General features: G+C 37.7%; 1 protein-coding gene across 1 annotated transcript in view; it reads right to left on the bottom strand.

Moving 5' to 3' along the window:
- The window catches only part of ADGRV1 (adhesion G protein-coupled receptor V1), a 564,199-nt gene that overhangs the window by 333,252 nt on the left and 214,778 nt on the right, over window positions 1–16,169 (bottom strand). Inside the window, exons 75-77 of the mRNA XM_043593538.1 lie at window positions 14,480–14,597; window positions 13,436–13,607; window positions 3,676–3,918 (exon numbers count right to left, since the gene is read on the bottom strand). Coding sequence (XP_043449473.1) covers window positions 3,676–3,918; window positions 13,436–13,607; window positions 14,480–14,597 — 533 coding nt within the window. The remainder of the gene's footprint in view (window positions 1–3,675; window positions 3,919–13,435; window positions 13,608–14,479; window positions 14,598–16,169) is intronic.

Genomic DNA, 16,169 nt, shown 5'->3' with positions numbered 1-16,169 from the left:
TTGCTCTAATCTCCTAAGATAAATTAGAGAGATAAATACACAGTGATGAAGTTAGGAAAGACAGATGCCTTAGAATAGCTCAAGGAAGAGAACTAGAAAAGAGATGCCACTATTGCCTCATGGAATTTCTGCAGTTGTAAACACACTGAAAACTGTGCTTTATTTTTTTAACATTTATTTATTTTTTGAGAGACAGAGAATGAGCGGTGGAGGGGCAGAGAAAGAGGGAATCACAGAATTCAAACCAGGCTCCAGGCTCTGAGCTGTCAGCACAGAGCCCGACGCAGGAGTTGTACTCAGGAACGGCGAGATCACGATCTGAGCCGGAGTCGGACACTTAACCGACTGAGCCACCCAACTGCCCCTGAAAACTGTGCTTTAAATAATTCATGCTGCATAATAGAAGTATGGAGGAAATGAGAGAATATTTATATCTTTCTTCTCACCTAAAAAATTTGGGAGGATGGAGTTTGGAGGAGTACAAAGAAGGAAGAGGGGAAGAAGGAGGCGGCAGAAAAAATTGGTCTCTTGTTGGTTACACTTAAGATACGAAAATGCCCTAAAGAATATTAGGTCCTGGCCATATGTACTTCTGATTTTCTCCAAATTATGGTTATTAAAAGATTTTTTATTTTTAAGTGAAGCCTGAGAACTTAGGAAAGAAAAGGTAATGTACATTCATTCACAACTGAGCAAACAAATATTAAACCCTCGTGTGTGCTAGAAAACTGTGGATGCAGATGTGAACACAGAACACCTGCATTCATGGAACCTGTTCTAGCAGAAGATATAGGTAGTACAAAAGTTAGAGAATCAACAACATAATTTTACATGAAGATGAATTTTTTGAAGAAAAATAAGATTACACAAGGGGATACAGGGTGATGGTAAGGGTACTATTTTAAAGAAGGCTGGTCATAGAAGATCCTGATGTGATATGTGAGCAGAGACCTCAGTGACATAAGCAAACAGGCCATAAGGGATCTGACGGGAAATATTGCAAAAGTCCTGAGATGGGAACCATCTTAAAATGTCAGATGAAGAACCAGGAAGCCAGTGTGATCAGAAGGATGAAATGAGAAGAAGCTGACATGAGAGAGGTAGGCAGGGTCAGACCATGTACATCCATTATACAGAGAATGGCAGGAAGACACTGGGGATTCCAGCAGTATAATGACACATTTTATCTCATATTTTCCTGAGTGTTCTGGCTCTTGTGCACAGGCTAGAGCAGGGGGTGAACATGGAGGCAAAGAGAAGAGATGGGACATTTCTGCATTACTTCATGCAAAACACAGCTATAGGCCTATCTAAAAATAACTGGAATTGGTGATGTTTTCACTCTCTCATATCTTTACATCCCTTAACTTTATGTCACAAATACACAGATATAAAGGAGCTTATGTTAAGACAATAGTATTTATGTACAGAGAATGCTGACCCACCAAAAGTATGCACGCTACAGCTACTATTTGACTATATTATTATAATCTATGTAAAGTAAAATGAAAATTGATATCTTTGTAACAGTATAGTAACTTAGTCCATAATTATTTTCTCATCCTTGCCAGCTACTAGAAAATAGAATTTTAGGTCTCTGTCCTCTACTTATGTCAGCATTCAGAGAGACAAAATGCAGTGGCAATGAAGGAACAGGAAAATAAAGTACCAGAAAGGTGAGACTTTCCTTTCTGTTTTTAAATTACATTTTTAATTTTGAGATAACTGCAGATTCACATGCAGTTATGAGATGTAATAAAGAGTGATCCCCCGCACCCTTTATTCCAGGTCACTCTTTGGTAACATCTTCCATAACAATAATATATCTAGGATATTGACATGAATATAGTCAACATACAGAACATTTTCAACACAACAGGGATCCTTCATGTTGATTTTCACAGTGGTCATAAAAATGCTACGAGTTACATGCCAGTGACAGCATGTGTTTTTCAAGGAATCATTTATGGTGAATCGAGAAAGAATATAAATGAATGTGATAGATAAGCTGGCATTCAGATTCTTATTTTGGAAACTTCAACCTTACACTGTCATTTGAGCACATTGAACTAGTTTAAAATGTGCCTCACATCTCTTTATCATCTGTTCTTGTTCTCCAGTCTCTCTTCTTCTAATCTGCAAAGTGGCGAGCATATGATGGTATCTATCTCACTAGAGAAGAAGAGAATGAAACATGTATTTTCCCCCATTCTTCTTTGGTATCTTACTTAAATGCTCAAAAGAAAAAAAATACGAAAATCTTCCCACCATGAATCAAAATACCTCACTTTGTGTCCATACCACTTCGAGCCTATTTAGAATGAAGTTTCTTTCTTTTCTTAAAATGTTGATTTTTTATTATTTATTTCTTTGAGAGAGAGACACACACAGAGAGAGAGTGCGGAAACTCAAGCGGGGGAGGGGCAGAGAGAGAGAGAGAGAAAATCCCAAGCAAGCTGCATGCTGTCTGTCAATGCAGAGCTCGACGAGGGGCTCGAACTCACAAACCGTGAGATCATGACCTGAGCTGAAACTAAGAGTCAGACGCTTAACCGACTGAGCCATAAAGATGCCCCACAGCATAACTCTGTGTTTATTTCCAGAGTTTCGTATGATAGAGAGTTTCATCTTCTTGTTTGCCAAGCTATGGACTCTGTCATAAAGACAAGCTTTTCTGCCTGGCAAACTTCAGACAGCTCACCACCCACAGCTCTGAGTCTCATCTCTCATCCCTGACTCACATGATGGCTACAGAAACTGGCTACGCATAAATTGTACTTTAAGCACAGAATGTTCTACATGTTTGAGCCACCCAAGAGTGATCCAACCAAGTACATGGTCTGGGGCACTTTGTAAAAACAGCTACAACAGCAACCACTTTTGAAACTGGAGGCCTAAAGGGTCACCAGGTTTGGAATCTTGAAACAGGGGAAATGGCAGCTGTGAGCAAAATGATGGTTTTCAAATTGTTCGATGAGTGAAAGAAAAAAAAAAAGGAGGGCTACGGTGGGCACACTCTAACCCCCACAACTGTGCTTCAGGCAGAGCAGATACACTTTTGTTTTCATGTATTAGTGTTTTGCTACTAAGACAAAATTTAAAGAATAATGCCGGAAAGGTGTATGATGCTGTCTGGACCAATCCCACGGTCTGGTCACTGAGTGTTAACCACATGGCTTTTCTGAGTCTCTGGGTACCCCCTACTCCCTCCCTTCTCCCCAGTAGGAGGGCTGTGAAAAGTGGCAGCAAGACCTCATGAACTTATGGATTTAAAGAAACCTAAAGGTCAAATAGAGCGTGAAGTTTTGGAGAAGTAAATTTTCAACCAGTTCAGATACAGAACATAACAAAGACTCTTACTTTTTGTTTCTGGTCTTTCTCAGTTACATTCTGAAAAAATTCTAACTCTCTAGAGATTTTATAGAACCGTTTTATGTAAGACACTTTGCATTGTATTATCACCTTTTTCAAAAAAAGAAGTATAAAAGACTATCACTTTAGAACATGACCTAAGTGAAGCTGAACTATTTCAAGGACAAAAAGCTTAATGTAATAAATACAGTGTGAATTAAAATGGCATCATGAGAAAATACTCTATCAATTATTCTTTTTATGACATATGTTACAAATAAAGAAGGAAACCATAATGTGGGTTGATATATATTCCATGCTCACCTGGGTACTGAAGTTAACAGACATCATTAGTCCTGTCCCAGCATCTCTGGCCACCTGCAAACTGATTAAAGTGGCCTTCTTATGAGCCACTGGCAGTCGAGAACCCACAGAAAAATACACGAGGCTTTGAGGTTTCTCACTCCGTAAGAATTTAATTTGTGCAAATCTGGCACTATTGTTTATCGCTGCCCCAGCACTTACTTCATACAATTCCACAAAAAAATGCATTTCAGCTCGAGGTATCTGACAATTAGAAAAAGAAAAAAGGATGATTACTAATATGTTTCTATTTTTACATAATGATGATGTTCAGAAATAGTATTTATGTGCATAACTATAAAAACAAACACATCTGGAGATACAGTCTGTAGAATTACAGGATCAAATTCTTATGTTAGATTACAAGAGGGTTTATGGTTTTGGTTTTTCTTTAAGAAACACCTTCACTCTCCTGGGTGAGCTTCTTACTAGGACATCAGTATCAGGAGACAACCTATGTGTACTTCAATAAGCAAAAAGATAAACATTCCTACAATGAAATGCTATTTAGTAGTTAAAAGGAATGAACCATTTCAATACTTTTCAACATAGATGGATGTGGAAATATGCTAATAAGTAAAAAAATCAAGTTACATAATGATATGTATAGCATGATACAATAAGCGTAAAGTATAAAATTAGATAAAGCTTACTACATAGTGTTTATGGATACACATTTACGTAAGGATTTGAAAGTAAAATAGGCTCCTAGTTATGGAATGAATAAGTCATGGTAATAAAAGGCACGGCACAGGGAATACAGTCAGTGGTACTGTGGTGGTGTTGAATGGTGACGTACGGTAGCTAAGCTTGTGAGCACAGCATAATGTATACAGACGTTGAGTCACTATGTTGTATACATGAAATTAATGTGTCAGCATTAATTAATGTGTGTCAGCAATACTCAAAAAAATTAAAATAAAATAATAAGTGACAAAAACCTTACTATGAAATTTTTTAAAAATCCCCAAATTTCACTGTGACAGTAGTTGGCTCGGGTAGAGGGGTTGGGTTGGGGATAGGCAGGGCATGGAGCTGTAGAATCATGCTGGGAATAAAGGAAATAGAGAGCTTCAACTTTTGTAAGGTTTCATTTTTAAAAGGTTATACAGAAATATGACCAAATATTGATAACAGTCAATTCTGTAATCTTATGTATTTTTTAAAATTTTCCCAAATTCAGTATCAAGTAAGTCTAAATTTAGTCTGTTGAGTTATAGTTTGTCATGTTTCATCTCAGTTCTTCTTAACAATCTCAAAAAATTTATTCTCTAGAGCCTGAATCCATTTTGTAACGTACTGTCACTCACCTGTTTTTACTTATTCACTCTTTCACAGTAATCTAAAAATCTTAGCAGTACCTGGCATAACTCTAAGAAGCTAAGCCAATACACTTCACAGCTAAATGTGTCACTGTCTAATTTGACATAATGCATTGTTTTTACCTACCAGGGGCTTTTTTCATCCTTTGTTTTGTGATCATTTTAATGAGAATCATTATGTCACGAAGCAATAAGATGAACTTTAATACCACCCAAGAGTAAGTTGAATCTTAGTCACCCAGTAAATGAACTTAATCTCATTTTATTATCTGAAGAAATATATTTAGCTTCCCCATGGCATATATCATTCTTTTACTTTCCCTGATCAACTGTCAGTAGTATTGAAATATAGAGAGAACAGTACTTTTCCCACCTTCGAGAAACTAAATTTGGCAAACACAATAAACTAAAACACTAGAAAAGTACGGGTAACTATCGTCAGGAATTATTATTCCCTAATGGCCAAGTAAACTTGAGTTCACAAACATTTCATTTAGTCCAGGATGTCAGCATATCACATTCCAACACAGACTCTTGTCTTTATTTTCTAGCGAAGTATTTCTTTGCTTTATGATGATGATTACAACATTACTTATAACCACTCAGAGTCAAAAGAGTATGTTATAATCTAAGAACCATTTAAAATGAACAGTGTACAGATGGGTGCCAGCACATAATTAGACCAGAGACAAAATGAATCTTCCAGTCTTATAAAATACTCTACTCAAACAATCTGCCTGAATTATGTTCAGAATCCAAAAATTGCAGATCATATCTGAACTTCTCTAGACTTAAACATGACGTGGAGACTTCACAAGAACCCATTACATGTGTAATGGCCAAAAGTTCCTTTCTTCATCAGGTCAGAAGCATTCCAGGGTAAGGTTTTGCTCAACTACTATAAAATTATTTTCCATGGGCCCAGATCTGCTCAGAAGCAGACAAACTAGTAATAAAATAGTATCTTACGTAAATATTTTTTAAAAATATTTGTGGGTTAAGAGTATGCCTCCTAAGTGATTTAACTATCACCTTTACACATTTTGCTAACATAGATCCATTAAGTACAGCAGCAGGGGAAGGGGAAATGGTCTCAAATTCAAACGACATGTTCTAATCTTGGGCAAGTAACTTACTAAGGAAAGTTACTTAAATTCTTTATAACTTCAAAATGAAAGTAGTACTGAATAACTATAGAAATGATAACTAGAGATATGACGGAGTAGAAAAACTTTATGCTGGGGGTCAGGGGACTCCAATGAATTTAGTAGAAACCACCATCAGTCAGTGAAATCACTCCATGGATGTCATTCCACAGTGTTAGGTTTGCAGTGTTTTAATAACTCTCTAACCACTAGTGCTGATGCACCTACTTCTCAAGTCACTGAATTGCCTCAGGCTCTATTCCCACCCACTCTGAAAAACAATAATACAACCTTCTCTTATGAAGAGCCAACTCATTCCAAGAACTGTGCAAGGAACCTCTCTCATTCACAATTTCATTTAATCTAACAATACTCTCATTTTTTAAATTTTTTTAATGTGTATTTATTTTTTAATATATGAAATTTATTGTCAAACTGGTTTCCATACAACACCCAGTGCTCATCCCAAAAGATGCCCTCTTCAATACCCATCACCTACCCTCCCCACCCTCCCACCCCCCATCAACCCTCAGTTTGTTCTCAGGTTTTTTTTTTTTTTAATTTTTTTTTTCAACGTTTATTTATTTTTGGGACAGAGAGAGACAGAGCATGAATGGGGGAGGGGCAGAGAGAGAGGGAGACACAGAATCGGAAACAGGCTCCAGGCTCCGAGCCATCAGCCCAGAGCCTGACGCAGGCCTCGAACTCACGGACCGCGAGATCGTGACCTGGCTGAAGTCGGACGCTTAACCGACTGCGCCACCCAGGCGCCCCTGTTCTCAGGTTTTAAGAGTCTCTTATGCTTTGGCTCTCTCCCATTCTAACCTCTTTTTTTTTCCTTCCCCTCCCCCATGGGTTTCTGTTAAGTTTCTCAGGATCCACATAAGAGTGAAAACATATGGTATCTGTCTTTCTCTGTATGGCTTATTTCACTTAGCATCACACTCTCCAGTTCCATCCACGTTGCTACAAAGGGCCATATTTCATTCTTTCTCATTGCCACGTAGTACTCCATTGTGTATACAAACCACAATTTCTTTATCCATTCATCAGTTGATGGACATTTAGGCTCTTTCCATAATTTGGCTATTGTTGAGAGTGCTGCTATAAACATTGGGGTCCAAGTGCCCCTATGCATCAGTACTCCTGTATCCCTTGGGTAAATTCCTAGCAGTGCCACTGCTGGGTCATAGGGTAGGTCTATTTTTAATTTTTTGAGGAACCTCCACACTGTTTTCCAGAGTGGCTGCACCAGTTTGCATTCCCACCAACAGTGCAAGAGGGTTCCCGTTTCTCCACATTCTCACCAGCATCTATAGTCTCCTGATTTGTTCATTTTGGCCACTCTGACTGGCGTGAGGTGATATCTGAGTGTGGTTTTGATTTGTATTTCCCTGATGAGGAGCGATGTTGAGCATCTTTTCATGTGCTTGTTGGCCATCTGGATGTCTTCTTTAGAGAAGTGTCTATTCATGTTTTCTGCCCATGTCTTCACTGGATTATTTGTTTTTCGGGTGTGGAGTTTGGTGAGCTCTGCATAGATTTTGGATACTAGCCCTTTGTCTGATATGTCATTTGCAAATATCTTTTCCCATTCCGTTGGTTGTCTTTTAGTTTTGCTGATTGTTTCCTTTGCTGTGCAGAAGCTTCTTATCTTCAAGAGGTCCCAATAGTTCATTTTTGCTTTTAATTCCCTTGCCTTTGGGGATGTGTCAAGTAAGAAATTGCTGTGGCTGAGGTCAGAGAGGTCTTTTCCTGCTTTCTCCTCTAGGGTTTTGATGGTTTCCTGTCTCACATTCAGGTCCTTTATCCATTTGAGTTTATTTTTGTGAATGGTGTAAGAAAGTGGTCTAGGTTCATTCTTCTGCATGTTGCTGTCCAGTTCTCCCAGCATCTTTTGTTAAAGAGACTGTCTTTTTTCCATTAACAATGCTATTATTAACCCCAGCAAACACGGGAGGCTCAGGAAGGCTAAGCAACTTGCCTAACGTCACTGAGCTAATTGAGGGAAGAGCTAAGATTTGAACCCAGGTGTTCTATCATCAGAGCGTAAACTCTTACCACTACTTTCCTAAATAAGTTCAGTACCCTTGAAGCCTGTTCTTTATTTAAAAATGAGGAGATGGTTGGTTCTTAGGTCTGCTAGGACCTCCAAATAATCTCTCAAAGCCTACTAGAGAAGAACATGGTCACTGAATCAGTCTCATTTACATCTCTAGGTATCAGTTTATCATACATAAAAAGAAGAACTTGAACTGGATGAGTAAGAAGTTTCCTTCTAGTCACAAAATGTGAGATGTTAAAATGTGTATTAGAAGCTAACCATACATTTTGGAAAAATTTTTTTTATTCTTCTAAGCATATAACCTTCTTCCTTCTTCACCCTTCTAAATTTCCTCTTACTGAAACTGGAATGTGTATTACTCTTACTTGTACCTTGCCTTTTGACAGCTGGGAAGACAATGAGAGCAAAATGCTTTGAAAATTAGCTGCTTCTCAGGATGCAGAAGAAAATTTAACTATGATTTGGGCATTATATTAGAGAAGTAAGAGGTGAGACCAAATTCTTTCTCTTATCTAACTGAAACTACTTAGATATGGGTTTAGTAGCATTGCCCTCATTAGGACAAAGGATATACTTAGCTAGCATCCTATGTACTGTCCACCACATTCCCTTAATCCATAATTATAATATCTTTAGTATTTAGGACTTCCCTTGGCATCTCCTGCCAGTTGAGCAAGCCCAGAGGAAGCAGTCTCTTCTCCCACCTACAACTCTACCCAGCCTATCGCCCTTCCTTTCAGCTTCTCCAAGACCACCTCTGCTTGCCTTTTTTCTTTTCCCTCTCTCTCCTACAAGTAGAGACCCCCTTCAAATAGGATGAAAGCATAACTTCTCTATCTTTCAGGATCTTTACCTACTGTACCTGCCTGCTGTCACCAATAAGGTATTTCTACTCCATGAAAATCATTTTTATCTCTAAATACTGACTAGTATCACTTTACAAGAATGAAGTCAGCAAAAGACTCATAAAGACATTTATCCAAATAGCAATATAGGATTGAACTCTGATCTCAAAAGATTTTTCTTACAAGATTGACATCTGTGTATGAGATACAAGTTTTAAGTCTAGTGAGATCTAGTCAAGATTGCAATTTACCAAAAATCCTATTTGAAAGAAAATGCACAATAGACTTGTCAATAACTCCTCTATGCAACACATATTTATGGAAGATGATGGGAGGAATGTAAAGATGAATAAAATCATGTTCTAATTTTCAATCAGGTAAGAGTCCAACTGTCAAGATAAAATATGCATAAGTTTTAACCCTACATATAACCAGTAACTTCCATAAAAAAAGGTACCAAGTCTGTAAATTTAGAGACTTAAGAATTCTTTTTTTTTTTTAATATTTATTTGGTTTTGAGAGACAGAGAGACGTGAGCGGGGAAGGGACAGAGAGAGGAGGACACAGAATCTGAAGCAGGTTTCAGGCTCTGAGCTGTCAGCACAGAACATGACATGGGGCTCGAACTCACGGGCTGCAAGATCATGACCCAAGCTGAAGCTGGACACTTAACCAACTGAGCCATCCAGGCGCCCCAAGAGACTTAAGAATTCTAACTGGAGATATCAGGGGAGGCATCATGGAGTTAGCAGTATTTTGATTAGTCCCTAAGGGATAGTTAGGAAATATGGGGTTGTTGGGGGTTGAAGGCATGAAACTTTTTGAAAAAGGCCTAGAAGAGGACTTACATGTTTCCAAGTAGAATAACATCAAATGTTTTGAATATTGAAATTTTGGTGCAACAGAAACTATTAGCAGCTAATGAAACTCCTCAAGAAAAATAAAGTATGATAAAATGATACGTTAAATTAGGTAAAATCAGTGGGACTTAATATTTTTAAAATATTTTCTAGCTCTATCACTAGTAAGGTGGCCCACAGCAGCGGCACCTTTGCCAACCATCAACTCCCATGTGTATCTAGAACGTATATTTAGATCTCTACAACTCTTCTGGATGAAATAAATCAACTCCTTGGATGGTAGTTGATTGGATGTCTTAGATCAGGAAAAATCAGAATGGCTATGAGATATATGTTATTGCCATCAAGCAAAATACTTCCGGAGTTTTATTTTGTTTTTAAGTTTATTTATTTATTTTGAGAGAGAGAGCATGAGTGGGGGACGGAGACACAAAGAATTCCAAGCAGGTGCAGCGCTGTCAGTGCAGAGCCTGATGTGGGCTCGAACTCATGAACCGCGAGATGATGGCCTGAGCCGAAATCATGAGTTGAAGTTTGACTGAGCTACCCAGATGCCCACAGAACTTTAAAATAATAGGAAAAGACCAAAAAATGATCTTAATAGGACTTTCAGTGGCCATTCATGGCTATTTGAGGAGTGAAAAGAAAGTCATTCAGTAAGTAATTAAAATTAGTTGATAAACCTAGAGGGTATTTATGTTAAGAGAAATAAGTCGGATAGAGAAAGACCAATACCATATGTGATTTCATCACTTGTATGTGGTATCTAAAAAATGAAACAAATGAACAAACAAACATAAAAGCCGAAACACACCCATATGACTACCAGAAAGAAGGGGGATAGGGGACCGGGCACAACAGGTGAAGGGGAGTGGGAGATACTGGCTTCCAGTTATGGAATAAGTCACATGGATGAAGGGTAGAGCATAAGGAATACAGTTAGTGATACTGTAATAGCATTATATGGTAGTTAAAGATAGCTATACTTGCATTGCGCACAAATATAAAATAGAGACTTGCCAAATCACTACACCACACACCTGAAACTATACTTTGTGTCTACTATACTTCAATAAAATTTTTTTAATTGAAAAAAGTAGTTGAATTTGAGTCTATAATGATACTTAAAGGAGAAAAGTTACCAAAGTGTGTAAAAAATGATTATAATGGAAAATAAGTGTGAATATAAAGTATGTACTAAATATTTTATTTAATGTGAAGAAGACTGTTAATGTACCTGGATATTTATGTCTTTTATTAAATATGTGTTCATTCATTAAAGAATAACAAACATTCTTTGCATACGTAAGTAGCAAAGAGCTAATAAAAAAATGTGAATAAGACAACATTCCTAGAAGGAGTAAGAACTGTACCAATAACAGGAATAAATTGTTCGGACCTATGAAACACATATAAATAAAGATGAAAACCAGTCAGAAGGTAAAGAATGCTGGTAGTCACACACAAGGTGAAAGATTACACAACTGTGTGGTTCCAGTGTCACAGAAGAGAGGAGCTAAAGAGATGCCCTAAGAACACAGGCTGGTTATCTCATCTTTTATGAGATGAAGCCTCCAGATTGCCCTCCTAAATACAACAAGACACTAACAAGGCGAATATTCCCAATACCTCTAATAGACCAGCTCCTGTCACAAGAATGATAAAGCAATGATTAACGTTAAGCTGGCAGTGCAAAGTTCAAAGAATAAAGGATTCTGGAAGAAAAACATGGTGTTAAAAAAAAAAATCAACCTCTGAGGCATGAGCTTAAAAAAAAAAAAACCTAATGATATAACAAGTGAAGTCATAAAATAGATCCCAACCAGATGACCAGCAATTCTTATGTGAAACAACTTTAGACAAGAACCAGGACCCATAATACCAACAAAGAACAAAGTAGTGATAACCAAGAATACATAACCTCCTAAAATAAGTATTATTTCTCTTTTGGAGCCAGTAAAATTATTACAATTCCAGGAAGGTATGAAAATAAATACTAGTGTAACCTTAGGGAAGACCAATATCACTGGTACAGAGATCCTCAGAAAGTGAAAAAAATAAGAGAAAAAAATGAAAAAAATTTAATCTACAACATTGCTATTTAGAATGGATTTAAGCACAGTTACACGTTTTGGAATAATTGCATTTGTGCATACTTTTTCTGCTGTTTGAAGTGTGTGGCATGGAGAAAGAAACCATGATACTTCAAAAAAATTTTTTTTAACGTTTATTTATTAATGAGAGACAGAGATAGACAGAGCATGAGCATGGGAGGGACAGAGAGAGGAGGACACAAAGAATCTGAAGCAGGCTCCACACTCTGAGCTGTTAGCACAGAGCCCCACATGGGGCTCAAACTCACAAACTGTGAGATCATGACCTAAGTCGAAGTTGGACACTTAACCGACTGAGCCACCCAGGCGCCCCAAAAACCTTGATACTTTTGAACATTCATAATATTATGGCTAGTTTTTATGTTAAATATTTGACTGTAATAAATTAAGTAGTGGGCAAAAAATACTGAGTGCTCCCTAGGCATTAAATTATCACCAAACAGTCATTAAAAAAAAAAAAAAAAAAAAAAAAGGTCACACACATTTACTAAAAGACTTAAGCTCTGGTAAGTCATCAGTGACTAATACCATGTGAATAATGCAGATTCCTATGGAAAGACAGGGTCTGCCTGTCTCCTGAGTGCCATGTACAAAACAAATGCATAGAAATTTATCTAAACATTCACCAAGAATGGTAGCTCAAAAGTGAACTCTCTCCATATATGAATAAAGAATGAGAGAACTTTCATTCTATGGATGAAATCTATGGATATGATATGATTTAGGCAAAATTATGGGTATGATAAGAGCAAAACATTAAACATTTAGACTGAAAATGATTCAAGGCATCATTCACACAATGAGCATGTGGCCCCAGAAGAACCTCGAAAATGACAAGAAACAGAAATGGAGAAAACTGATGAGATTTTTTGGTATTACTGAGATAAAATTGACATATAATGTATTAGTTTTAGGTGCGTAACTGACGAGCTTATTAAAAAATTCATAATATAGGGGCACCTGAGTGGCTCAGTTGGTTAAGCATCTGTTTCTTGATTTCAGCTCGGGTTGTGGTTTCATGGTTTGTGGGGTTGAGCCATATCAGGCTTTGTGCTGACAGCATGGAACCTGCTTGGGATTCTCTCTCTCTCCTCTCTTCTCTCTCTCTCTCTCTCCCTGCCCCTCCCCCTGCTTGTGCTGTCTCTCTCTCTCTCTAAATAAAAACATAAATATTAAAAAAAATTCATTATGTAATGATTTGTAAGTCTCAAGTCTGTTACCTAGAAAAGAGATTTAGATATTATGGCTAGGCGAGACACAAAGAATCTCCACATAACCAATGTGTAAATTGCAATAAAGTGACTCTAAAATTATTAATTCTGCAGAAATATAATTAGAAGTTGAAAACACAGTTACTCATCATTTCTTACCTTCCCCAGTTTGAGCTCAATGGTGACAAGGCACTTTGTTTGACCCACTGTACAGGTTGTGGTCCCTGATACAGATAGAAGTTCATCCATCAGGTTCACACCATCTTTCTGGAGTACGGCAGCTGTTTTGTTAAATGTGACTCGCCAAAAGATCCTGACATCTTCAAAGGCCCTAGGAACAAAGCAAAACCTATGCAAATGCAACAGCAGAGAGTGTTATCCCTGTGTCTAATGCAGAACGTATCATTGCGCTTAAGTGTACCTCTTCACCCAAAGCATAGCACTTCCTTGACCACTGATAAAGCTGAAGGTAACCAATTCACCTAATCATTACCCTTAAAAAATCAAGGCCAGAATTTACGCGGCATTCTTTGACCACACTCTATTCAAACCTGAGTAAGTACTTCTTAAACTACTATGTATCAAGAATGTGGAAACAAATAATATCTCTCTGCCTAGTATGCTCACTTACCCCTGCCTTCAAGTAAGTGTTCTTTGTCTTTTCACAACAATTCTTCTAAGGGAAACACACTACTGCTAAAAATGATCGTTATTATAAAAATAAAGGGCAAGAGATGACCGACATTTCCAGAGAATTTAGGCCCAAAATGGAAAATATAATTTACACCCATGTACATGGGTGCATAACACATGTATGTCTGTGATGAGCATTCAGAAGATGTGTACTGTGGAGTATTAAGTTGCAAGCAAAATTTTGATACTCCATGTTTCCCTAATAAAATAGTTGTGTACGTGGAGGGATCAGAGAATAGTAAATTTGCTGAAGTGATGACTTTCCATAATCTTCTGTCTGTAAGGTACTTTATGAAGTACAAAATATTCAAGGTGGCCCTAAGTCACACTCATTAACCAAGTGTGTTAAATCACAGATTAGGAACTACAGCATCCGAACACTGACATACCAAATTCCACATGACCTTCTATCAGCATTTCATCCTGTTTTTACCATTTTATGAATTCAAATCAGGTACTATACAGACACATAGGATGTTGTATCTGCTACATATATATGTATCAACATACCTGTTTGGTTGCCGTGTGACAGTAAGATGCAATCTGTTCTTATCAGCTCCTTCACCCAGCTCCCGTCCACTCTGGGACTCCTCACTGAACCCGATGATGCCATTGTGAAGATCACTCCCTGATAAGTAAAAAGGAGGGTTATAATATACTCAAGACTCTAGAAGATCTCCAATGTTTTGCTAATCTTTCCAGCTCAGACGGTGTAGAAGTGAGAAATATTGAGTAGGGGCAGTTACAATTTTTAAAGATCTTTACTAAAAGTAGACTAGCATCAAAATGATAATACCAAGGTAGGTGACACCTTGAGAACATAATACCAAAAGAAAGAAAACATAATTTCCTATATTCCACACTGACACATGCTCATTTCTCTCTGATGAGACTATTTTATATTTGATAGCCCTTTCTTTACACTTTACATATGTTTACTGTTGAAAGTTAGTATATTGAAAGTTAGTATATGAAAGTTGAAAGTTACTGCTATATTCTCAGTATCCATAACAGTGTCCAGCATATTGTAAGTGTTTAATGAATATGCTGAATAATGAACTGCATTTAACTGATTTTCCTTCCTATAAGACCATTCATGTTATGCATTTGGTTATTTCCCCCAGAGAAAAACATAACTATTAAGGAACTCCTAAGTATCTGAGTAAAAGAAACAACTCTGAGCAACACTGGAGGTTACATGCACCATCATACTACAAACTGTGTTTACACTCGAGCAAACCAAGGGCCCACACTGCACTAAAACAGTCACTCCAAATCTTTGCCAGCATGTAAGCTAGCTTCTCAGACTAGAGATATGCCAGTAAACAGTTCCTACCTGCTGTTTTCTATTTCTCAATGACCCAGTTTTGCAAAGTGATCCTAAAAGCAATGACCCCAAAGCAATTAGCTTCAAAAACCACTTGTGCCCGTCACTGTGCAACCTCACTGCTGGGGTTCCAAGGAGACAGAACCTCTGAAGTTAGGGGTCAGGGTAAGGAAACAGCAAACCACCTAATGGTCCCAATGAGGGAGCTCCAGGAGTCACCAGCCCCTACTTTGCAGGTCTGAAGTGTGAGTAGATGTGGAGCCTATTAATTAGGGACATGCAGGTGATGAACCATTTTGTCCTGGTGTCTCATGTGTGCCTCGTTTCAGCCAGACTGCCAGTCTTCATCCTCACTCATTAATCACTGGGATCACTTCTTAGCCCTGCATCAGAACCTGTCAGCAACTTTTTTCTTTGGTAGCAACAGTTTCCTTGTCATTTTGGTGGGGATTTGTCTCTCCAAATAGAATATAAACTTCTCACAAGCAGAACCTTCATTTTCTTTTCCAGTGATACAGCACTGAGCATGGTTCTGATGAACACAATGCTTCCCTTGCCACATCTACGATCATAAAATTGATGTCAAGTTTCTAGTAAGATGAATTAAGACTTGTAATGTGCTAATGATCAAGCCCAAAACTAAATGATAAACTATTTTCTCCTGATATTATTTTGAAAGTTTGTTCTAAAGTCTAAATGTGAAAAGACTATGCAGATTAGCGAAAGATAAGAAGAATGGGAAAAACTAATGTCGTTAAAAAGGAAATATTACTTTAAAATAAAAAGCCAGATGGGGCACTTGGTGGCTCAGTCTGTTGGGCATCCGACTTTCGCTCAGGTCATGATCTCGTAGTTTGTGAGTTCGAGCCCCAT

Source organism: Prionailurus bengalensis, chromosome A1, assembly GCF_016509475.1.
Source record: "Prionailurus bengalensis isolate Pbe53 chromosome A1, Fcat_Pben_1.1_paternal_pri, whole genome shotgun sequence".
NCBI lineage: Eukaryota > Metazoa > Chordata > Mammalia > Carnivora > Felidae > Prionailurus > Prionailurus bengalensis.
This window is presented reverse-complemented; position numbering and strand designations above follow the sequence as displayed.